This window comes from Pseudorca crassidens, chromosome 18 (assembly GCF_039906515.1).
Source record: "Pseudorca crassidens isolate mPseCra1 chromosome 18, mPseCra1.hap1, whole genome shotgun sequence".
Lineage (NCBI taxonomy): Eukaryota > Metazoa > Chordata > Mammalia > Artiodactyla > Delphinidae > Pseudorca > Pseudorca crassidens.
The window spans coordinates 4,884,756-4,910,163 of record NC_090313.1 but is presented as its reverse complement, the minus strand read 5'-3'; the positions used below and the strand labels follow the sequence as shown (position 1 = coordinate 4,910,163).

The 25,408-nt window shown below is 37.2% G+C and overlaps 1 protein-coding gene across 2 annotated transcripts in view; it reads left to right on the top strand.

Moving 5' to 3' along the window:
- TNFSF13B (TNF superfamily member 13b) overlaps positions 1–24,948 on the top strand; it is a 40,276-nt gene extending 15,328 nt beyond the window's left edge. Inside the window, exons 4-7 of one of the 2 annotated variants that reach the window (XM_067713485.1) lie at positions 6,338–6,394; positions 19,910–20,022; positions 20,110–20,260; positions 23,363–24,948. In XM_067713485.1, the coding sequence (XP_067569586.1) occupies positions 6,338–6,394; positions 19,910–20,022; positions 20,110–20,260; positions 23,363–23,475 (434 nt within the window). In that variant the 3' untranslated portion in view covers positions 23,476–24,948. The remainder of the gene's footprint in view (positions 1–6,337; positions 6,395–19,909; positions 20,023–20,109; positions 20,261–23,362) is intronic. The other variant, XM_067713486.1, reaches the window with a different exon arrangement.
- The last annotated feature ends 460 nt before the right edge of the window (positions 24,949–25,408 follow it).

The following is a 25,408-nucleotide window of genomic DNA, read 5'->3' as shown; positions in this document are numbered from 1 at the left end:
TGAAGAATGTTTTCCATAAAACCATGGACCCAAAGATTTATTGTTACAGAGTTCAGACATCATGGACATAGGTTTTTTTTTTTAATGGGACCTATTTTCCCTAAAACATTAATTTAATTTGATTTAACGTCTTATAAATTTGGATGTAAGGATGGGTTTTTTAAAAATTATTTGGAAAGGTTAGATGTTGGTATGATGTCTACTTTCTTTTCTAAATTGTTCCACAGATTTTTTTTTAATGTGCTGTAAATCAGACACTGCAAATTTGTAAATGATGGCCCTTAATATGAAGTGACTCACAGTCTAGGGATGGAAGCAGTTATAGAAACAATTAGTACATATAGTGAAATGTATTTCAATAGATGTACGTACAAAGTGTAATGGCATCAAATATTTAGCTAGAAGGATCAGGGAAAGATTTGATATGTGGCCTGAGCCCTGAAGCATGAATGAGGTTTCACCAGTTGGAAAGGTGAGGAATATTTAGCCGTAGGGAATGGCAGATACAAGGTCCTGGAAACATGAAGCCGACCTCCTGTTCTGAGAAGGTGTGTTTAAGTACAGCGGGGGTGAGAGAGGAGGGTCATGAGGCTGTGCAGGTAGGCTTGGATTTTGTGTGCAAAGAAATCCTTTGAAGGAATTATAAACATGATAAGGACAAGATAGGATTTGGGTTTAGGAAGATAATTCTGGAGGAAATGCAAGTGATGGACTAGGAATTGTAGAAAATGGAAGAGGCACAACTAGGTAGACTAAGGTAATTGTGAAGAATGGTGAGGGTAAAGATCTGAATTTAGGCTACGATGCTCTCCATCTTCCCATTTCTCCCTCTTTCTCTCTCTGTCTCTCTGTCTCTGTCTCTGTCTCTGTCTCTCTCTCTCTCTCTCTCTCTCTCTCCTTCAGCCAAACTTGCCACCATTCAAAGAAGCCTTCCTCATTGGAACAGACATCTAGGCACTGTATCTCTCTTACAGTTGCAATTTTAATTCTGTTTTGGTGCTACTGATTCATGCCTGTTCTTCCCACTAGATTGTAAGCTCCATGGGGATAGGAATTATATCTCCTTTTTTTTTGGTATCCCTAAGTGCAACATGTGACACAAATTTAGTGCTCAGTAAAATTGTTGAATGGATGAATGAGAGATGAAATCTTAATTGAACGAAAGTTAAAAGTTCAAACCATTAGAACTTGGTTATTAGTTGAATTTCAAGATTGAGGAGGAAGAAATAAGGCATGTTTATAAAGTTTCTAGTTTGGGCAACTCAGAGGACAGTTATATATCCACTAAGAGAGAAAACAGAGAAGGAGTGAGAGGTGAGTGTGTGTGGAGAAGATCAAGAAATAGATTTGAGGCAGATGAAGCTTGAGGTATCACTATGGCGTTCAGGTGGGAATGTCCAAGCGGGAGTTGAAAATGTAACAGCCAACTGTGCAATTTATTGCTACCTTTCTCCAGGTATTCAGGTGTATTTCTATTTTTGGTTTTACCTTCCTTGACTTCAGAGCTGTTTGCACGTTGTGTTATGAAACTAATGTCCTTCACTGGTAAGTTAGTGATACCCAGTGCCTTCTGAGTATGCGTCATTAATAAAGTGAAATATCCTGGGCTTCCCTGGTGGCTCAGTGGTTGAGAGTCCGCCTGCCGATGCAGGGGACGCGGGTTCGTGCCCCGCTCCGGGAAGATCCCACATGCCGCGGAGCTGCTGGGCCCGTGAGCCATGGCCGCTGAGCCTGCGCATCCGGAGCCTGTGCTCCGCAAGGGGAGAGGCCACAACAGTGAGAGGCCCGCGTACCGCAAAAAAATAAATTAAAAAATAAATAAATAAAGTGAAATATCCTAAAATAATGCAAAGAAGTCATGACCGAAGAAAAAACATATCCTGTGGAGATGATGACAACTATAAAATTGGTAATTTTAAGTTAAAATATTTGATCATTTGCAAAATTAAACATTAGATGAAGATGGTATTTTTGGGGGGTTTTTTGCCTTTGTTACTTTACTCTTATGAGGCTATCCAGAGGGCTGCCTTCTTACATATCCTGCCTTACTTTAGTCATAGAACATGATTATATTATGAGTGGTACATGGCAACTTCCAGTTCACGTCAAGACTCTTTCTGTGCATGTATACACATAGAAAATCTTCAATTCAAATGTATTTCTTTACTTCTATCCGTTATATTTATTTTTACTTTATCAGCTTCATTCCAAGCCCTCCAAAAATTCAGCACCTCTTTCTCACTTCCCCAAGGCCATTATAGTGCTGCCATCTTTGTGAATTCCCCAGAATTGAAAACGTGCTTTTATTATTAGTTTTTAATTCTCCTTCAAGCACATATACTCATTAGTCAGAAACTTTTAAATTTTTTTCACAGTTTGTCTTGGGTGCTTCACTTATGTAATTGCATTTTAGACCAAATCACCCACATATTATATTTATTACCAGTCAAGAGCTGAACCTTGGCTTTCATTCTCCCTTTACAGCAGTTCATTCTACACATAGACACATGTATTGTCTTTCTCAGGCACAACAGGTATCAGGCAAGCCCCTCTCAAGATTAAGAATTCCTAATATTTTTTTCTATTTTCTAGTAAGTCAGATACAGACTTCTCAACCTAGCTCTCTAGAAATTCTTTCAAAACTCTCTCAATTCATTGTTTTTGTAAGTTACCAATAAGTAACTTAATAAATGTTGCCAGTTACACAAACTGCTTATCCCTGATCAAGTAAAACTTTATAATCCAGTTTCCACCCCTAAAATTTTGTCTTCCCATTCCAGTAGAAATGTTTATCCTAAAACCATGATTTCTTTGATTTCTTCATAAATCTATGTCCAGCATTAGGTCAATATTTAGATCTGTAAGGGATTTCTCTTAACTAACTATTCCAGCCACTGATGATTTATTCAAAACTAGCTCAAGAAAATTCCAACTCCTACATTTGTCATGGCTTCCATGTACTGAATGAAAGCTCTACAGAAATGAAGAGAGGCATCATCTCCAGAGTCGTCATTCTTGAAAAAATGTACAATGTAATAAGTAAGGCAACAGAAAAAAGAAGAAAGATAAAAGAAGATGAAGGAAGGGCGTCTCACTCAGACTGAAGAGCTTAGAAGAAGCTTCTTGAATGAGATGAGTGAGAAATATGGGAGTTAGTGGGTGTAGGTCATATGGACAGGACACGAGTAATGGGAAAAGCTCATGTGGGATGCTTTTCATGGGAACCACGCATAATCTGCAATAATTGCATTATTTACGGTAGTTTCTATTAGATTTAGCTTTGTGGAAATAATGTATAATAAACTGGATTCCAGTCTGAAAAGGTTTGGTTTCAACGCAGAAAACAATACAACAGATATTAGCAATTCCATAAACCTATAAATCTCTTTTCCTGATTAAAAGCCACTTTAAAAGGTGGCTTTCAATCTCAGTCAGTCCAACCACTATTCTAATTGTGAAGTTGGTTGGATTTTATTATATCAAATATTGAGCAATAGAAAATGACTTTTGTCTAAAAGTTCTTATTGTAGGAATTCTCTTTTGTAAGCTAGTTTTGTCATCAATATAATGTTTTGTTTTTAGAAATATTTTTCACATGGTTTAATATGAGTAAATTTTCTTATGCTGTAAAAATGTACTTAAGATTAATTATCTGTGGTTCTCACATCATTATAATATGAGATATATATACATATATATATATATTTAGAAATATGTGTCTCCCCATTGACACAGAAATGTTTTAATGTATGCTACTGCCTTGCTTAGTTAAAAAGATAAACCATTCTCAAACTCTTGTATAATTCCCCTCAACTGTAGCAGCAGGAAAGATGTGTGAAAGGCATTTGAAAACCAAACACAGTCAATTAATACTACAATTGTTATCAATATTATATTTCTTATATTAGACTATGCATTCGCAAAACTACTGTGGTTGGATATCTATGCTATTGGGAGATACAAAAAGAGTACTGCTCTCTTGGCCAACTTTTTGTGAGCAATAATCTATAGTCTAAAATCAGATCTATGTTGAATTGGAAAGAGAGTCCTCAAAGACTGAACTGGAGATAAGTTGATAATAGATATCAAATTTCCTTAAAATTCAGATACTTTCGTATCAGTTTGGTAGTTTCCAGGCAGCACTCATTAGGTAAACCCCTTTCTGTCTAAATAGAAAAGGTAAGTCTCCCACAGGAGTTTGTGGAAACAGTCAAGGAGAGGGCTAATTGGAATAGTATTTCTAGGGACTTCCCTGGCGGTCCAGAGGTTAAGACTCTGCGTTTCCACTGCAGGGGTGCAGGGGGCAAGTGTTGGATACCTGGCTGGGGAACTAAGATCCCAGGTGCCTCGTGTGGCCAAGAAATAGTATTTCTAGTATTTCCTTGGGCCCTGTATCAGCTTCACTTGGTCTTCTTGCTCTCCTAATGTCCTTCCCTTGTGTTCCCAGTTTATTTGGTTCGATGCTACTAAGAACAATACCACTAATAATAGCCAAGATTGACTTTGCAATTATTATGTCCCAAGTACAGTACTAAATGTTTCAGATGTATTATCTCACTTAATCTTTACAATATGCATGCACATGACAAAGGAAAGATGGAAAATTTGGAAATTAAACTTTGACTTTCGTCAAGATCCTCTTCTTTTTCATTGTGGAGGAAAGATTAGAGCTTTTCACGCTCTGATTGGCCCTTGCATCCCTCACAAAACTTATCATGGTGCCTTGTATGTAGTAATTCCTCAAGAAGTGTTTGTTAGAAAAATAGGTTTAATATGGTGACTCTAGACCTTGTGCTTTTCAGACTTTGGCTGCTTTGGATGTTCTGTGGTTCCTTTCTTTCAAGCTATCCTTATTCACAGCTATTCTGCCTGTTACGATGCTTTTCCATATTTTCTGTGGCAGAGGGTCTGCCATAGTAACTGCAGTGATGAGTCACATTTCCCTGTGGCATAGACATCGCTGCCATTGTTTTCCAGGTCAATAAAAGAACCACAAGGTGGCCAAAATGTTGTGCTCCTATCCAAACCATCGCATTAACATAAAAATGTGTTAGAAAAGTCTCGTGGTTATAAAGGAATTGCAGTTTTTATCATTATAGTTCTACCTTTAAATACCAGGGAAGTTTCTTAGCAGATTTTCGTATGTGATCACTGCCTGTAACAGTATTCTTTTTAGGCCTATGCATTTGCACAGCTTCAGAATATTACATAATTATTACATCTGTTATTCCACGTTTTCCATTAGTGACTTGCAGCAGGAACTCTCCACTGTGTTAATAAGCTCCTGAAGTGTATACATTGCGAAGCATGTTTTTAAAGCATTACTTCAATGCAGAATAAAATACTTGCTATATAATAAACGACCTAAACTAATATTTTCTTAATTTAAAATAGGCATATACTTAGGTTCATGTTCCATGTTTACCGTAGATCTTTGCTGCTTTGTTTCCTTTTCCTACAGGCAGTGTACCTATTTTGCTGTTACCCGAAGGCATTGTCTTTATTTATTAGCGTAGTTACGTATTCTTTGGAATACTCTGTGTTGTATTCTATATGTGATGTGTGATGTGAATTGATGCTTCCCAGAAGCTTTACTGGTGATGCAGTGTCAGGGAAATCTTCCATTTTATCCTAAAAAGACGTTGTAGCTCTCTTTCTCTTTCTAGTCCAAAACATTTTACCAAAAGCCTGACTTTGGTTCCACAGTGAAACAGGCGTGATTAAATTCTGGCCCTGTCACTTTCTATCCCTGGGGACTGGACAGGTTGTTTACACTTTCCATGACGTAGTTTCCAGTATGTAAATCTTGGAATTTTTGTGAAGTTGCCTGGATTTATGTTAGCTCAATGCATTTTAGCAATTATTTTTATTTTCAGTAATGTTAATAGTGATAGTTTCAGTACTAGTGAGTTGTTACTTAATGTTAGATTTTTTAAAACAAAAAATCATTTTAGAGTAATCTGATAATTTGGCTTGTGTATTTGAGAGAATTGAAAAACAAATGACAGTGGCTAAACTTGCTTTCTATACAGGCATAACATTTTAGAATAAGTTAAGCTAAACTGTTCAGATAATATACTTACTGTATTTCAACAGTATATAGAGTTTTTCTAAAGCTTGAATTTCAAGTACATATTGTATTTCAAGTACGAGTTATATTAAGAACCTGTGGGCACATTTCCTATAGTAATTTTAAGAAGAGCATACAAGCAATATAGAAAGTATAACTGATTTGGTGTCACTGGAAGAGTGGGTTTACAGCTCTGTATTCTTGGTCATCTTTATTCCCTTACTATTTCTATTCAAGTAGCTAAAATGATATATTTTTGCTTTTCAGTCACTCAAGACTGCTTGCAATTGATTGCAGACAGTGACACGCCTACCATACGAAAAGGTAATAAAATATTCCCAGGAACGTTTCCACTTAGAATTCAATTCAGTCCAATTACCTGTACATTTCAAGTCTAAAGATTGTATTCAAACTCCATCTCAAATCACCTATCTGCCTCAAAATTTCTTACAATCAGATTTAAAATAATAAATTTATTTAAAATGATTGGGGAGTAAATATTTAGGCTAACGTAATAACCTAACAGAATTACCTTAAGGATACTAATACGTACAAATTTTAAATAAGTAGCACATGATAAGGCAAAATCAGTACTAAATCAAATTCAGTATTTTATTATTTAGAAATGATTTTGGCCTCTATGGTGCCTCAAGATCCTCTTCACAAACATTCATTCTCTGTTATATTAGGTTGTAGAATATTACAATAGGAAGAAGATAAAACTGAACATACATTTTATATTAATTTATCAATAAGTATATGTACAAATATAACATTTTTGTGACAAATCTCCAGTGTGAAATTGTTGCTTTATATTTTACATATACTGGTTAAAAACATACAGTGCTCCAGTTACTGTGTGGGTGTTGGGGCTCAGCAGTGAAACATATATATAGGTCCTCATTTTTATGGAATTTACCTTCTCATGAAGGGAAAACAGAAAAGCAAACAAATGAACGAGTAAAATGTAGAATGATAACATTAAATGGTATGGAGAAAAATAAAGCAGGCGGGGGGGCAAGGGAATATTTGGGTTGTGAACCACAAGGGGGAGTTCAGAAGTGTCAGGAAGTTAAGCTGGGGGCCAGGAGTGGAGACACAAGAAAGATAATGAATTTGGATTGGCCTTTGCAGTGATTCCTGGGAATGCTACCTTTCATCTCTATTTTTCTATGTGACTTTAATTGTCCTAAATGTAACCCAAATAATAAACTATTTGAAATTCTCTTATTATTTATTGTTCTGCATTTTCCAAAGTCATATGTTTGCAACTTTTATTAGGTAGTAAATTGTTCCCTAAGAATTAAAATAGAGCCAGAAGAAGACCCTAAGGACCAATTAAAAAATACAACTTGGAAAAGGTTTGTTTTACACATTTGCCCGAAACCAAAAATGCTATAAATCATGCAAAAATATGCAGCTGCTACTCCATTGTGAGCTTGAATTTCACAGAGTGTTATGATCTTCCTGGCGTGGTGGCTGCTCTACATTGATCCTCCTTGGAAGATCTGGGTGCTTATCTGGGTGCTTTGCCATTTGGGCTGATGCGTTGTGATGCCAGTAAACCTTGAACGTGTAAATGTTAGTGTGTGTGGACACTGCAGCAGTACTGCTTTACTGCATCCTATAAGTTTTGGTATGTTGTGTTTTCATTTTTATTTGTCTTAAGATATTTTTTGATTTGCCTTTTGATTTCTTTTTTGACTCCCTGGTTGTTCAGGAGTGTATTGTTTAATTTCCACATATTTGTGAGTTTTTCAAATGTTCTCCTGTTACTGATTTCTGGTTTCATACCATTTTAGTTGGAAAAGATGCTTGATATGATTTCAGTCTCCTTTAATTTGTTAAGACTTATTTTGTGTCCTAACATTTCATCTATCTTAGAGAATTTTCCTTGTGCACTTAAGAATGTATATTTTGCTACAGTAGGCTAGAATGTTCTCTATATATCTGTTAAGTTCATTTAGTCTGTAGGGTTGTTCAAGTATGCTATATCCTTACTGATTTTCTTTTGGGTGATCTATCCGTTGTTGAAAATGGGGTACTGAATTATCCTATTGTTGTTGTATTGCTGTCTATTTCTTCTTTCAGATCTGTTAATATTTGTTTTACATATTTAGGAGCTCCACTGTTGAGTGCATATATATTTATATTTGTTATATCCCCTTGATGAATTGATCCATTTATCATTACATAATGACCCTCCTTGTCTCATGTGACAGGTTTTGACTTAAAATCTATTTTGTCTGATTTAAGAAAAGCCACTTCTTATTTCTTGTTTACCATTCGAATGGAATATTGTTTTCCAACCCTTCACTTTCAGTCTATGTGTGTCCTTAAAGCTACAGTGAGTCTATTGTAGGCAACATATGATTGGATTTTGTTCTTTCCAATCCATTCAGCCACTCTGTGTGTTTTGACTGGGGAATTTAATCCATTTACATTTAAAGTAATTATTGATAATGAAGACTTATTATTTCCCTTTTGTTAATTGTTTTCTGGCTGTTTCACAGTTCATTTGTTCCTTTCTTCCTCTCTTAATGTCTTTCTCTGTGTTCTCTGATTATTTTTTGTAGTGGTATGCTTTGATTCTCTTTACATTTTTTGTATCTACTACAGGTTTTTATTTCTGCTGACCATGGGGTTTACATAAAACAACCTAGTGATAATAGTCTACTTTAAGCTAATAACAACTTAACTTTGATCTTATCCCAGAACTGCACTTTTACTTCTCCCTCCCCTACACTTTAGCTTGTTAATGTGACAACTTACATCAGCTTATCTTGTGTATGTATTAACACATTATTGTAGTCATAATTCTTTTTTAAAAAAATACTTTTGTCTTTTAACTTTTATATTTACTAGAGTTAAAAGTGATTTACAACTCATTATAGCCATTTCTCTCAGGTTGTTTACTGGAGATTTTTTTTCTTCCTTTGTGTTGTGTTTTCTCGATTCCTCATATTCCTTGTAGATTTGCTTTGTTGTCTGTGCATTTGAAGAAGCAGCTACTTCTCCCCATCTTCTTGGACTGATTTTGACTGGGATACACTTTCACTGTCAGCAGTGCTCAGTGTTAGTCACTCTAGGGCTGGGAGCAAAGCCCCTTTGCGTCCTTCCTTCCCTCCTGAGGAAAAGTATCAGTTCTCTGCTTTTCCACAATCACTGACTATAAGGGGATGCACTCCCCTTTTTTGTTTCTAACTGTCTCAAGGGACCAAGATCTTTGGTTGTTCAGTGCTCAGTACGAGGCAAGATAGAAACCAGTTCCTCAGAAGGCACCCTAGGAGGCCCTGAGGCCTTGTGCACAATCCAACCTCACCATCCCTCCATGCGAGAATCATGGGCTTGAGGCAGTCTTCTTGGGGTGGAGCTAAGCCTGTCTGGAGGAGGGACTGATGTGAGTAAATTGAAATTGCTTTTCTTACCTGTATAAATATGACTGCTTCTCAGTTTGTGCTCCTCTAGGCTGCTTCTACTTCTTAGTTGGATCCTGAATGTCTCTTCACGGTATTTTGATAACAATATTATTGTTAAATCAGCACTTCTGTGGAGGGATGAGAGGTAAGTCTCCCTACTCTACCATCTAACTGGCATCATTCAGAACCTTAAATATGTCATCCCACTGCCTTTTGATGACATAGTTTCAAGTGAGAAAACAGCTGTTGATCTTATGGAGCACCCCCTTGTACTTGAGGAATTGCTTTTCTCTTGCTACTTTCGAAATTCTGTGCTTGCCTTTGTCTTTCAGCTGCTAGTTATAATGCATCTTGGTGTGGATCTCTTTAAGTTTATTCTCCTTGAAATTCATTCAGCTTTGTGGATATGTAGATTCATTCTTTCTACAAAGTTGGGAAGAGTTCGGCCATTATTTTTTCAAATATTCTTTCTGCCTTTTTCTCTTCTCCTTCTGGGACTCCTATAATGCATATATTAGTCTGAAGGAGAGTGTCCTATGGGTCCTTTATGCTCTTTTCACTTCCTTTTATTCCTTTTTATTTCTTCTACTCAGACTGGATAATTTCAATTGTCCTATATTCAAGTTCGCCGATTCCGTCTTCTGCCTGGTGAACTCTGCTGTGTAACCTCTCCAGTAAAAATTTTATTTCAGCTATTTTAATTTTTAGCTCCACAACTTCTTTTTAAAGAAAGAGTTTGGTTCCTTTTACAATAATTTTTGTCTCTTAACTGATAGTGTCTATTTGTTCATACACTTTTCTCCCAGTTTTCTTAAGTTCTCTGTCCATGGTGTCCTTTAGCTCTTTAAACATATTTAAAATATGTAATATCTTTGTCTAGTAAGTCCAGTATCTGGGCTTCCTCAGGAATGGTTTCTGCCAATTTTTTTCCCTGTGAATGGTCCATAATTTTCTGTTTGTTTGTATGCTTTATATTTTTCTTTGTAAATTGGACAATTTGAATATTACAGTGTGGTAAGTCTGGAAATCCCATCCCCAGGGTTTGCTGTTGTTGATTGTTGTGGGCTGCAGTTGTCCATTTGTTTATTGAATTTTCCAAAATATTTTTTTAAAAAATAAACTGTACTCCTTGTTCTGTGTGGTCACTGAAGTCTTTTTTCTGTTATCTCTGCAGTAATCCTGTTGGGGATTCTTTTATCTCCAATCCTAATCCTGATAGAGATTTACTTTAATGCCAGGAACCAAAACCAAAACCAACAACAACAACAAAAACCAAACTCCCTTTTTCTGAGCAGATTATCTCTGGGTTGGGGCACTCCAACATTTAGCTAGGCTACCAGCAACTGTGCCTTAGACTTCCCATCCTGCTTGAGCAAAGAGCAAAGATCGACTAGAGATGTTAGCTTAGGGTTCTTTCAGGTGTTTTCTGAACATGCATCCTGCTCTGGTCATGCACAATCCACTGCAGATTCCTTGGTGTATGTGGTAACCCTTCAAAGCCCTTATTCCTTGAAGTATCTTCCTCCTTAGCCTCATCCTTCTCAGGCTTTTTGTCAGCCTGCTGCTTGCCCTGTCCACTGTTCCTTGTTACAGGTGGCTACAGGTAGTGTATTTCTGTAAAGCTTTGGACTGACACCAGCCTGAGGAGCTGCTCCCATCTAAATGGAAACTCCAGGCAGGTCAAAATCCAGAGTCACAATGTTTTGAGAACAAAGTGAGTATTGCACTTCCTGGCATCAGCAAGACACCAACTGGAACTCAGGCCACCATCTCCATGTCTGCCACTAAGCAGGAGAATGAGGGGTGGTACATGAGTAAGCAGAAATACCACAATACTTTCTTACTGAAATTTACACCTTTTGTTTCATTAAACACTCCCTTGGTTTCTATAAGTTTTTTACTAGATTTCATATATCCAAAAACATGGGTTCTGTAAGTTCTTGCAAGTTTAATTGCTGCCTTAGCAAAGGGACTTTTCTTTATCTTTTTTTGATTTTTGAATTTTATTTTATTTATTTTTTTATACAGCAGGTTCTTATTAGTTATCCATTTTATACATATTAGTGTATATATGTCAATCCCAATCTCCCAATTCATCACACCACTACCACCCCCAATGCCACTTTCCCCCCTTGGTGTCCATACGTTTGTTCTCTACATCTGTGTCTCAATTTCTGCCCTGCAAACCAGTTCATCTGTACCATTTTTCTAGGTTCCACATACATGTGTTAATATACAATATTTGTTTTTCTCTTTCTGACTTACTTCACTCTGTATGACACTCTTTAGGTCCATCCACGTCTCTACAAATGACCCAGTTTTGTTCCTTTTTATGGCTGAGTAATATTCCATTGTATATATGTACCACATCTTCTTTATCCATTCGTCTGTTGATGGGCATTTAGGTTGCTTCCATGACCTGGCTATTGTAAATATTGCTGCAGTGAACATTGGCGTGCATGTGTCTTTTTGAGTTATGGTTTTCTCTGGGTATATGCCCAGTAGTGGGATTGCTGGGTCACATGGTAATTCTATTTTTAGTTTTTTAAGAAACCTCCATACTGTTCTCCATAGTGGCTGTATCAATTGACATTCCTACCAACAGTGCAAGACGGTTCCCTTTTCTCCACACCCTCTCCCGCATTTGTTGTTTGTAGATTTTCTGATGATGCCCATTCTAACTGGTGTGAGGTGATACCTCATTGTAGTTTTGATTTGCATTTCTCTAATAATTAGTGATGTTGCACAGCTTTCATGTGTTTCTTGGCCATCTGTATGTCTTTTTTGGGAAAATGTCTATTTAGGTCTTCTGCCCATTTTTGGATTGGGTTCTTTGTTTTTTTGATATGGAGCTGCATGAGCTGCTTGTAAATTCTGGAGATTAATCCTTTGTTGATTCATTTGCAAATATTTTCTCCCATTCTGAGGGTTGTCTTTTCGTCTTGTTTATGGTTTCCTTTGCTATGCCAAAGCTTTGAAGTTTCATTAGGTCCCATTTGTTTATTTTTGTTTTTATTTCCATTACTCTAGGAGGCGGATCCAAAAAGATCTTGCTGTGATTTATGTCAGAGAGTGTTCTGCCTATGTTTTCCTCTAAGAGTTTTAGTGTCCAGTCTTACATTTAGGTCTTTAATCCATTTTGAGTTTATTTTTGTGTATGGTGTTAGGGAGTGTTCTAATTTCATTCTTTTCCATGTAGCTGTCCAGTTTTCCCAGCACCACTTATTGAAGAGACTGTCTTTTCTCCATTGTATAGCCTTGCCTCCACAAAGGGACTTATTTTTGAGCTTTGTACTCCGTCATTTTTCATGATGTTACTCTGACATCTATAATTATATCTTTAGATAATATATAGATTGTCTATTCTGGTCTGTAATAAAATTAAATATGATTTTTCTTTATTTTCTCTATCATTCCTGTCCTCCACCATCCATTTTTTGGATAGTGGTATTACATTTCTTAATGCTTATCTGCATACTGTTACGATGTTTATATTTCTATTACTTGATCTCTCAACTTTATATGCTTTGAGCCCCAGCTGTTACAAATGAGGCAGTTGATGACTTTACTGTCAACATTTTTTTCTCCACTACTTCTCAGTATTTGCTAGTTATATAATCTCTACATTGTCATGGCATAAAACTGTTCTATTCTTTATCATCAAACCATCCTCTTTATGTGTTTTTACGGTAAATATGTTCAATACCCATTGCAAGTCCTTTTGCTATGGTTTCCTCATTCGTATCTTAGTTTCCGGGATTTTGTTTTCTACTAGTTTATTCAAAATCGCCACAGGAGAACAATGCTCTCTTAGTGTTTGCATTAATAGAGCTGTTTCCTTGTAGTTTTTATACTTTAAGGACAGATGCCTGGGTGTGAAATCCTCAGTTTACCCTGTCTTTACCTGGGTAGCTTGTAGGAATTTCTCCACTGTCTTTTGCCTTTGGCATTATACGCACTTTGAAGAAAACTAAAGTAAGAGAAAATTCCTTCTCATAAGTGGCTTGACTATCTTGCCTAGTTACACAAAGAAGTATATATTTACCTTAAAGTTTCAGTACTTATTTTATTATGTATCTGAAGGTAGACTATTGTGGTGGGTAGAAAAATATTTCCTCAGACATGTCCACACTGTAATCCCTGAAACCTCTGAGTTTCTTACCTCACCTGGCAAAAGGGACTTGGAAGATGTGATTAAGATAAGGAATTCGGGCATATTATCCTGGATTATCCGTGTGGTCCCAGTATAATCACAAAGGTCCTTGTAGGAGAGAGTTAGCAGGGTCAGAGTCGCAGAAGGTGATGTGGCGATGAAAACAGAGTTCAGAATGTTGTGATTGCTGACTGGGAAGAGGAAGGGCCACAAGCCCAGGGAAGCAGGCAGACTGTAGAAGCTGGAAAAGGCAAGGGATGGACATTCCAGCGTCCAGAAAGAACACAACTTGCCAACACCTTGACTTTTGCCCAGTGAGGCTTCTGATGTTTCAAACGGGAGATAATAAATGTGTGTTGTTTTAAGCCACTAAGTTTGTGGTAATTTGTTACAGCTGCAATAAGAAACTAATAAAACTCTGAATCAACCTTCTCTGGCACATAATGGGCCTTTTAATTCTGCAGTAGCTCTAAGTGCTTGTTCTGCTTGACTTTTTGTTGTTTTTGTTTTGTCTCTCTGGGTTCCAATTATGTATATGCTGGTAATTCATTACCTATCTTTTATATTCTATAGTTTTACAATTTTTCTCAAATTCTTAACTCTTTTTTTAATTTCCATCTCATTTTGTTCTGTGTGAAACCTATTTTCCCTTCTGAAACTTTTACTTTCATTTAAGTGAGCACTATCCCCCCCTAATTTCCCAAATTCTTTTAGCTTACATTGACATTTGCTGTTTGTTTGTGTGTAGATTTCTGTGTGTGTGTGTGCGGGCCTCGTCACCTTTAGCGAGTTGATTTTGCTGACTCTGTGTGAACTTGGCTGTTCCAGGCCATTGACTATTTCCTTTGCTTCTTCTCTGCACTTTTATGCTCAACTTCAGTGTGATCTCAGTTGCTTTGGGCATCCCTTGCAGTTATTTTGGAGAACACACATCTATGTTTCTTTCATGGGATTTACAGGAGGTAAAAAAGGAGAGATGTGATTTCCACAATCACTGATAGTGGAAGTCTCTCGTTTGTTCTGTTTTTCAACATAATTATTTCACAGAGGCAATGATGAGATTTAATCTCACAGTAGAATTTGACACTTGATGATTTCCCTCTTTTTGAAACACGTGCTTTTCTTGGTTTGTTTCTCCAACCATGTTCCTAGCTTTTTTGGCCACTGCTTTTTAAACTTCTTTGCAAATTATTCTTAAATTTCTTCAGTATTGATGTTTTTCAGACCGCTGACACAGTCCCATTGTCTTCGTTCTTATTTCTTTGGCATTCCTAAATCCTCCTGTGTTGTCACTTAACATGCATGTGTGACGGCTTAAATGTAGATCTTTAGCCCAGATGACTTTTCTGAGATCCAAGCCTATATATATACCTCTGTCTACTTAACATCTTTTCCTGAGTATCTTGGTGGCATATCAGCGTCAACTCTTTAGAACTTTTCCCCAAGTCTGGTCTTTTTCCAGTGTCTCCTGTTTCAGTGAGTGCTGACCATGTCTTCAGCTGTTCAATCCGGAATTCTGAGTGTCATTCTTGACGGCTTCCTCGAAGTCAGTACGTTAATCTCAAAACTTTATCAGTGGTTCCTCATATATATAATTTGAACGAATCTGTTTTTCTTCATTTTCATTTCACCATCCTAGTATAAACCACCATCGTCTCTCACCTTGGCTGGTTTCCTTGCCTCCAGTTTTGCACATTTCTTACCTGGTAACCACATAGAGATGTTTCTAAAACACAGATACAGTCATTTTCCCCCACTTCTCACAGCCCCTACAGGGCTTCTCACTGCCCTTCTGGTAGCTCAGCCTGCATGGCTCTGCCTGTCTGGCTTCTGTTTCTTTTGATTTTCCTAGTCCTGCCTCATCTACAGAATCAGGCATATGATTACGTGGATTTCACTGCTAAACTATATTTGTTCAATAAAAAAAAATCCCTATTTCTTTTTTAAAAATCCCTATTTCTTAAATTGGTTTATTTAATCTATCTTCAAAAAATATTATTAGTATCTTCTCCCTTAAAACTATTTCCAGGAGTTTTAAGATAATAAAATAGAAAATCAGGAACAGTAACCAACTGTGATAGCTGTGATTGAAAGCTGCTCTCTGGAGCATCTATATTCAATTACTGTGGGAAATAACACTGGAGGTATAACTATCTGGGAGGAAATTTCCTATTCATAAAATAGAATAGAAAACAAATATTAATGAAATAGATCTGATTTTCCTATAAAAATTTCTTGTCCTAAAATTTATCTATAAGTCTTTCATATATATCAGTACAGGAAAGATCTACTCTTTCAAAAGCAGGCATTTTCAGAAATACATGTAAATTATTTTTACATTTAAACACTGGCATTATTTTTATTTAATTTCACATATTAATGTACACAGTAATTTATTAATTTTTCCAAAACATTTAAATACATCAAGTATTTAAAGCTGAGTGGAGCTGGGAAGTTCACACTTTATATACCAAGATATATCAGTATTTTAGCTGTTGACTAGCAAAATTAAGCATTAATACTCCTAGAATTTACCTCCACTGACTGAAATAAAAACACACAATATAAGATCTATGAGTTGGAGTTCATTCAGTGTCTTATTGAGGACTATAGCCCGGGAGACAGCCTCTCAGATAGCTGTGAGAAAGAGTTCCAAAAAGGCAAGGGAGGAACCTGGATATATCTAATTTTTTTTTTTTCTGGAAAAGAATGTTTAGTCGACCATCAAAAGAGTACTGCTAATCACAAAGAATAGACTCTCAGTTTAATGACTTTAGGGCTTTCCTGTGTGTGAGGAGAAGATGTAAGAATCTGTGGTCATTGAAATTTTTCCTTTCCGAATTCCTAGATACTATAAGGAGTGATTCACACTAGCTTAGATAAGCGTCCTACAGAGGAGTCATTTAGTACATATTTTCTTGTTAACATCTGTCTGTGGTCTAACTAGCAGGCAAAAAAACCTAAGTGAATTTTAAGATGTAGAGACATATTATAACATTTATGCTTAAGTTTATAACTACTTCAGCTTGTAATTAATTGTTCAGTCTGTTTTCTTAAATTAAAACTTCATGGAGCAGCACATGTTGATTGAGTGTATACTGTGTGCTAGGCTCCATTCTTGGCGTCTGAGTTTCCAGCTGTGACTACAGCATAGTCATTGCCTTGGCCTAATGGAGTGTAATCCGTGTGTGTGTGTGTGTGTGTGTGTGCGCGCGCGCGCGCGCGCACACGCATGTGTGAGGCTGGGGTTGGGAGGAGAAACGTAGACAGTATATAAAGACAAGCAAATGTATACTCTCTCTCTCTTTAATAAGAATATTTCCAGCGAGGTATGATGAAATGCCGAAAGCAAAAGAGTAAATAAGAATACAAACCTAATAACTACTTGTTTTTCTTTCTATTGTGACAATACAGCAGTGGAATTTGGTAAGAACTGGCTAATTTTATAGATGTAAGTACTGTGTAAAGAAAGAGAGGATCAATTTCAGGTATGGCAAAAAAATTTTTTCACTCAATATCTCTAGTCAATATAAACAAGCAGTTTTAGAAATATGTGTTTTACTTCAAGAGTTCATATTACCTCTATAGTGGAGGGTGTTTCATTTCCAAGAGTTTCAGAAACCAGGTAATAAAATGCTTTTAAAAAACAATCGAATGCTAGTGACTAATTGCCTAGCACCCCACCATTTTGAATTATTTTATGTTTAAAGTTGAATTAGTTAACTCAGTAAATATTTGCTGCATCTGCTGTGGGCCAGGTATCATTTTAGGCCCTGGGGAAACAGCAGGGAACCAAACAGAAACAGTCCCCAAGCTCAGAGAAATTAGAGTCTATAATGGGTATAGTTTTGAAGGGGAAGGAAAGCCCTTTGTGGTCAGAGTACCAAATAAGTATCACTTCCATGAAAACAATCACGTTCAGTCATCAGCTTACATTTTGCAATAATAACAACCATGATATTAATTTTTCCTCATGTTTTCAGAACTCTACCTTAAAGAATGCTTTGGGCACGTGATCTTTATTTAAACAGAACTTAAAACTACGTCATTATAATCTTTTCACCGAAATAATATTTTATAAAAACAGGTGATGATGAGATTACCTCTGTTATTTGTAAATGAGGAGATCTTTATTCATGGACTGTCATTACCCAGTGTGTGGCCCTGGAGAGTTTTCATTTAAGGAAATGGTTTCTCAGAGACCGTCTTTGTGGACAGCAGATTGGGGGGATCAGACCTGCCTCATGTGTCGGGGGGAGCATTCACTCCTCCTGAGAGACGGAGCCATTCAGGGGAGCACAGGAGAGGAGTGGAGATCTGTGGGGTCCCCTCCTGCTGCTTCCTCTCTCCTCTCTCCACCCACCCCTCCCTCTCAGCTCCCTCCCTCTGTCTGTGGAATGTGATCCTGGAGGGCTGCCTTAAGGAATTGTTTCATTGTAACTTGAATTCACAGTATAGTGGCTTTGTTTGACCACTCAGGTTCTTAATTCCTCAGAAATATTCAGAAAATATGTGGTTCTTCTTCTGTATTCTTACCTCGAGAATCCTATTTGGGAAAAGCTCAAGTAGGATGGTTTTGCCTTGGGGGCACCATTGAAGCGGGCTTGTCCACTTAGAAATTGTGTTTATGAACATGAAAGCATCGTCAACTATTGCATCCTAGGGCGCCGCCTTAGGAAAATCTGCAGGGGAACATTTCCTTTATTCTCAATCGAGGACAAGTTGTTCTTTTCTTGAGCTTCTGTCATACCGTCTTGTAGACTTCTGAATTTTATTATTGATTTTGTTTCTTTTTTTGTTATGACCAAGGTGACGCTTGGGGACACATGTGGTCCAACATTGCCAATTATATGGGAACATTTTTTATATGATTTTAGATGACCCCAGTTTCATTTTACTATTTTTTTCTTGTGCTGCCATTTCCCTAATCTTCTTTTCCCTTACTTTCTGCCATTTTATTTATACCCCAGATTTCCCAGCCCCTAGCCTCAGGGTCCACTGTTTACTCCACTATATGCATAACATGATGGTGGGAGCTCCAGTGACCTTAGCGTGTGAATTCACCGGAAAGCAGTGTTTACTCTTTCAGTGGGCATTCCGGCTCAGCCATCCGCACCCCTTTTGCCCATGCATTTCTTTGGCCTCTGTCTTCTCTCTGCCCCTTTATCCAACTCTTGAGAACCGTGGCTCTCCTGCCACTCCCCAAGTGATATTTGAGGGATAGTGGAGGAGAATGGGTGTATTGAACAGAAACCACTTCAACCTGAACATTACGGATGGGTATCACAACATTCCTGGACCATTTCCTAGGAGAGGTTGCATCTCAGTAATTTCTCTCCCTCTCCTTAAGCTCTGTCTTATTGCCATGTTGGGGAGAGGGTGGCTTCCTCTCCATATTCTTCGCTAAACTCTCCACATACAAACTCCCTCCTTTCTGGGAACTGGAGGGGAGCAAAATTTGCTGCCCCAAAATGTGTCTCTTTGACATGAGGATTAATTTAGGCTGATTATTTTTAGCGATTATTTTTAAGAAGACGCGGGAAGTTTTTCTTGTTACCTCTCCCCTTAAGTTCCTAAAAGAATTTGGATAGAGGACTTGTTCCTAGAACAGAGCCATCCTGAGAGATGTCTGCAAAGAATATGGGCTGAGGGTAGTGGGGGAGACTCTGGTAGGGCTTAGCGACCAGAGTCCACTCTGTGTCCCACTGTCTCTGGTGGCCCAGCAGACATTTGTTTTGCCCACTTTGGGGGGTTACTCAGTCTTCCTGGGAGTCTCCCATGTATGCATATTATTAAACTTTTGTGTGATTTTCTCCTGTTGATCTGTCTCATGTCAGTTGAATTCTTAGACCAGCCAGAAGAACCAAGAAGGGTAGAGGAAAATCTTTTCCTCCCCGACAGAATCAAAGGAAAACCAAAAATTTCTCTTGCTGTGTTATTCAGAGACAGTTTGTCCATGTTTTTGGCCTCAAACTGTCCCATCCAGACCAGACTATATTTTGAAAATTGCTGAAATACAGAAGAAATCAAAACCCCAGACATTACATATGAAGTGTTTGCTTTCAAGTTCCTGTATCTGACAATTGCCTGGGTGAGTATGTAAATACGGCTGAGAAACCAGTGGAGGATTGTGATTTCTCTTCTTTTCCCCTTTTTTTAAAAGATGAAATTCTCCTCTAGGTTTCGGACTTAGTTTAGCAGCTAAGTGGAGGTGAAGAACTGCTTTTCTCAGTTGTTTTTTCTTATGAATGATTCTCTTCATTGTAGGAGCTTACACATTTGTTCCATGGCTTCTCAGCTTTAAAAGAGGAAGAGCGCTAGAAGAAAAAGAGAATAAAATATTGGTCAAAGAAACGGGTTACTTCTTTATATACGGTCAGGTAGGTTCCACCCTAATACCGCTGTCACTGTCCAGTGCCTCCCATTTTGTGCTGACTTCTGACAAAGTTCTTTGGTTTGTTTCTCAGGTTTTATACACCGATAACACCTTTGCCATGGGACACCTAATACAGAGGAAAAAAGTCCATGTCTTTGGGGACGAATTGAGTCTGGTGACTTTGTTCCGATGTATTCAAAATATGCCTGAAACACTACCCAATAATTCCTGTTATTCAGCTGGTAAATAATAGTTCTATATACATAGACAGAAAGACATTCCTCAATATACTGTGTGGTACTTATTATCTTGAATGATAACCTAGTCTGTGTTGATAGAGGCAAAATCATTATTAATAGGTTTATCATTTTTATTTACATTTAGAAAGGGCAGTAACTTCACAGCAGTCCACACTAGAACAATTGTAAGCGGTGTTTTCTTCAACCTGTAATAACAATGCTGGAATAATACGAGAATGATAAGCGCGTGCCAGGCACTTTACCTGTGCCCCTTCCTTTAATCCTCCCTGTCGAAGGGAGGTGGGGTCTGAGGCACAGAGAGGAAGCGCACATTGTCTTAGGCTGCACAGAACTTAGTTTAAACCAGCCAGTCTGACCCCAGTGGGACTCACAGAATCTCTTCTTCACCTCCTGCGGAAGAAGTACCTTTGGCTGGTTTGAGGGTCAGGTCCAGTGGCCCAGTGGCTTTGCTGGTGTCAGTGGACACCAGGTGGATGCGTTTGGGATGTGAAAGTGTAGGAGTGAGGCTGCATTTCAACTCAGAAAAGGGAAAGGGCAGGCTCGCTTCATTGCAGGTCTGTTTGGGCTGTAATTGCCATCGTAGCCTTCATCTTGTCTTGGGGTAATTTCAAATTAATCGAGGCCAGTATTTGAAAAAAAAAAATTGCCTTCGACACGTTTATTTCTCTCTGGTGATTTTAACAAATCCATTCAGGACCCCGAGGAATGTCTTCCCTTCCAGACAGTTAGCGTGAATGGCAGTGTGAACACGGGGTGCAGCTGGGCTGTGCGATTTGAAGCGCTATATTCCAAAGGCGTTTACTGACAAAGGCACGATGAAACAAGTGAGAAGGCAAAATAGTTCCCAGTAATGGAGACAAGTGTCATCCTGGATCCACAGCCACAAATAGCTTTGACAGGGTGATGAGGAAGTGTACGAAATTGGAATTCCCTAATTTTCATAGAGAATTGCTTCCCTGCAGCCAGTGGTAACCAGTATCTTGGTGTTGCAAAATATTTATAAATGGTGAGGTCACTTCAGTCTGTTATATGTATTTACATTAATTAGTACTTAGAGCTTTACAACACACTCCTTTTCAAATTTTCTAATCATCAGCCCCTCATGGTTACTTTCTCAGCCAGATTTCCTAGGTGCCTTACTTTTTAAGAGTAATTAACTTGACCTTAAAGATATTTCTCAGTGCTAGTAGCTTAGTATTATTTACGAAAAGTGTTTTCTAGGAGATTTCAGGTTTTCAATCTTTATCTGTTCTAGAACGAATTTGTTTAAAACCATTAAAAGCTACACATTGGTGTATACGTGTATAAAGTGTTTCCATAATAATCTGGAAAAAATTAAAATGGTCCATTTGAGGAGCCCAACGAAGCTGAATCTTATTATTTCATTAACCAATTGAATGTGTTTATTGTAGAAAAAGTTAGAGCTGATTGCTACACTCTGGAAGACTTGAACTAGCCAATAACCCAGTGTTGAAATTTTAAATAGAACCTACTTTGAAACGTAGTTGGTTCCCACAGACTTTATTTGGAGAGTTCCTGTTAATTAATGATCTGTGATCTATAGCCTTTGTCAAATGATTAGATTATCTTTAATCTCTATGATAATGACTAATCCATTCAACAAGTAACTTCAATCTTTTTTTTTTTCTACTACTTAATGTAGTCATCAAATGCCTTGCCAATCCTAAAAGTGTACACTTTACCCTTAACAATACCTAGAACTATGTTCTTTTGTTTGTTGTCTGCCTTGGTCTATTAACAAAAAACAAGGTCCTTGTAGACAGACTCTTTGGTTATTCTGATCACCGCCCTATGAGGGCCTACGAAGGTGTCTGGTATATCTGAGGTGCTCCGTAAATAAGTACCCGCTGGCTAGTGCTGCAGGACACCCAGGTGCTTTGGCTTGACAGTGGACTAGTGGTTAACGTAGATGTGTTCCTGTAAATACATTTTCATGGCATGTTAATGAAACAATGCAACTACTTTTAAAATTGTGAGTTGAATGTATTGACAGTTTAGATGCTATTTCCTTTGTTATTTCGTTGGCTTTATTCTCTGCCCCTCCTCCTCTTTCTTTTTCTTTATCTTTTTCTTTTAAAATGATGTCAAGAATGACCTGATAGTATACTGAGTGTAGTTCCTGAGTTGTGTTTTGTATTCCTGAATCACAGGCTGCATTATTGTAAAATAGGCGCATGAATGAAGATTAGTTTATCAGTTTTGAGAAGCTAATTACCTTGTTGCTTTTGATTATAAAAACAAGTATGGAAACACAAATTATAGAGGGCTATAAAAGTAATCCAAATGACTTCTCATCCCGTAGTTTGTACTCTAGAGAAAGACTATGTTAGCAGATGTGCTTTGTGAATAAGTAGTGTTTTGTTTTTCACTTTTAAATAATTTATGCATTTTATATGCACATTTGAAAGTATATTTAGGACTATGCAGTATATATACGTGGGTGTGCTCATTTTTTTGTATTTTTATTTAACATTATTTTTTAAAGATTCCCATGTCAATAAAATGAAGCAAAACCAATTTTTTTTTTTTTTTTTGCGGTACGCGGGCCTCTCACTGCTGTGGCCTCTCCCGTTGCGGACACGCAGGCTCAGCAGCCATGGCTCACGGGCCCAGCCGCTCCGCGGCATGTGGGATCTTCCCGGACCGGGGCACGAACCCGTGTCCCCTGCATCGGCAGGCGGACTCTCAACCACTGAGCCACCAGGGAAGCCCAAAACTACTTTTAACTATATAATGTTCCATCAAGGGACGTGCTATGAATTCCTAAACTTTTTTCTTATAGTTAGATGTCTGAGTCCTGTTTAGATTCTCCATTTTACGAACAGTAGGTGATACATCCATTTATGTCTGTTATAACTCCTTCTGCTTATTTCTTTTACTTTTTTGGGGGGGGGGTGGTGGTGTTTAGGCAAATCATAACTGGTTTAGAAGTCCACTGGTGTAATTTGAAGGGTGAATGCCTACTGTTTTTTTCCAAAACAAAGTAGTTGTCTTTAATGTTCTCCCCTCCCCCTCCTTTCCGTGTACAACTGCTTAAAGTTCTTGCAAATCATTCTTTTCCAGGCATAGCAAAGCTGGAGGAAGGAGATGAACTCCAACTGGCAATACCACGCGAAGATGCTAAAATATCCCGGGATGGAGACGGCACGTTTTTTGGTGCACTGAAACTTCTGTGACCTACTTACACACCTTGGTGTGGCTGTTTTCCTCCCTTTCTTTGTACCTCTAAAGAGAAAACACTTAACTGGAAATACCAAAAGGAAAAAAAAAAAAAAGGTAGTTACCATAGCCTGGTTTGCTGAAACTAGACCAAAACAGGAAATTTAACAGACAACCACAGCCAAAGGGTGTCATGTGAATTAAAGAACTAGAGCCCGTTTAAGGAAAAATAGAACTAGAAAGACTTTTCACTATAATGCCATGTTGAACACCTTAGTCATAGTTTCTTACCTTGCAAGAAGCACAGGATTCAAAGGGGCAGTAATCATTTCTTCAGAAATGGTATCCCACTGTTTGCTATGGGACAGCGCCCATGGCTGTAGGACATTAAGACATTTGGGGGAAACCTGAGGATTTATCCTCTATTTTTATGTTAAATACCCTTTCTCCATTTTCAGTTAATATTGAGGAAACTAAAAAAAAGAAAAAAAAAGTATAGAAATCTTGCATTCCATACATGAAAAAGTAACTAAAAGTTTAAATATCATTAAACAATCGGACTCAAAATAGGATATAGGTACTATTTAAGTCTTTTAGGTTTATTTCAAGTTTGCAGTTTTTAGCTCTAATATCATATATTACCTGCTGGAACACTCCTGGACATCTTTCACAGGAGGGAAATAATTCTCTCATGTGTTTACACTTAGGTGTATTTTTTATAGCTAATTTCAGTTACTTCAGAAACTTTTAATGTAGGGTAATTCCAATTCATACATATAAGCATTAATTGAAAGAAATAACTATAAGTGTTTTAACCTAAAAATAAAATCTGCCATAGAAGTTAGTAAGTACATTTGTAATAATGCAATATCATTTCCCTTTATTTCCTATCCTTCTATTTTAAACTGCTGGTATTGTAGTTCACATATCCCAGCCTTTAAAAAATACTCATGTTATTAGCTTTACAGAAGTTGAGGTTTAATGAAAGTTCTTGGCATCCTGAGTATGTTATATCCCATGTGCTTGTTCCAAAAATTATCACATGCCAGAAGACATTGTCCTAATTTTCATTTTATAAAGACTCATTTTTGAGAATGCTGTAATACTTATCTTTTATAACGTCATGTGTTTTGCTTATATTTTTAAATGTCATCAGTTTAAACAGTTTACTTCATTGTTTAAACAGATGGAAAAATAGACCCTGGTCTACACTAGTTTTCCCCAGTTTACATTAAAATATTTTTAAAGGTATTTTTTTCAAAACAAAATTATTTGTATTTTGTGCCTAAAATTAAACTTTGTTTAAAACTGATTTCTATAGTTTTGGCTTTTTGGTTAAAATAAAATACACTTTGCAGTTTATTCTGTTCTTCAATATTGTAATAAAAAAAGAAGTGATAGGTGAGGTAGAAGTTTCGATAATAGAAGGAAGTCAAAGATTTTCTTAGTGTTGCTGCTAAGTGGATTGCCAAATAAAAAAATGTTAGTGCCTTTTGCCTCATTTTTGGATTGTTTGTCTAACACTAGTCATCTTTTGGTTTCTCTCCATAACACTAAGTGTTGTCTTAAAAATTAGGTGCATGCAGGGAACTATAGTCAGTATCCGGTGATTAAACCATAATGGAAAAGAATATGGAAAAGAATGTATATATATGTGTAACTGAATCACTTTGCTGTACAGAAATGAACACAATATTGTAAATCAACTATACTTCAATTAAAAAAAAGACTAAGTAAAATGATAAAAAAAATTAGGTGCATAAATTGTTGCACATGATAAAGTAGTATGTGTTAGGGTATGATATAAAGTATTTGAAGTCATAAATATTTTACATGTTTCAAAAAGGATTTGGTCACCTCGATACTATATATATAAAGTTATGGATTAAATATTTCTTAGAGCCCAGGTTAAACAAAGATAAAACTACATTGTAATAGGCTTGTGCCCTA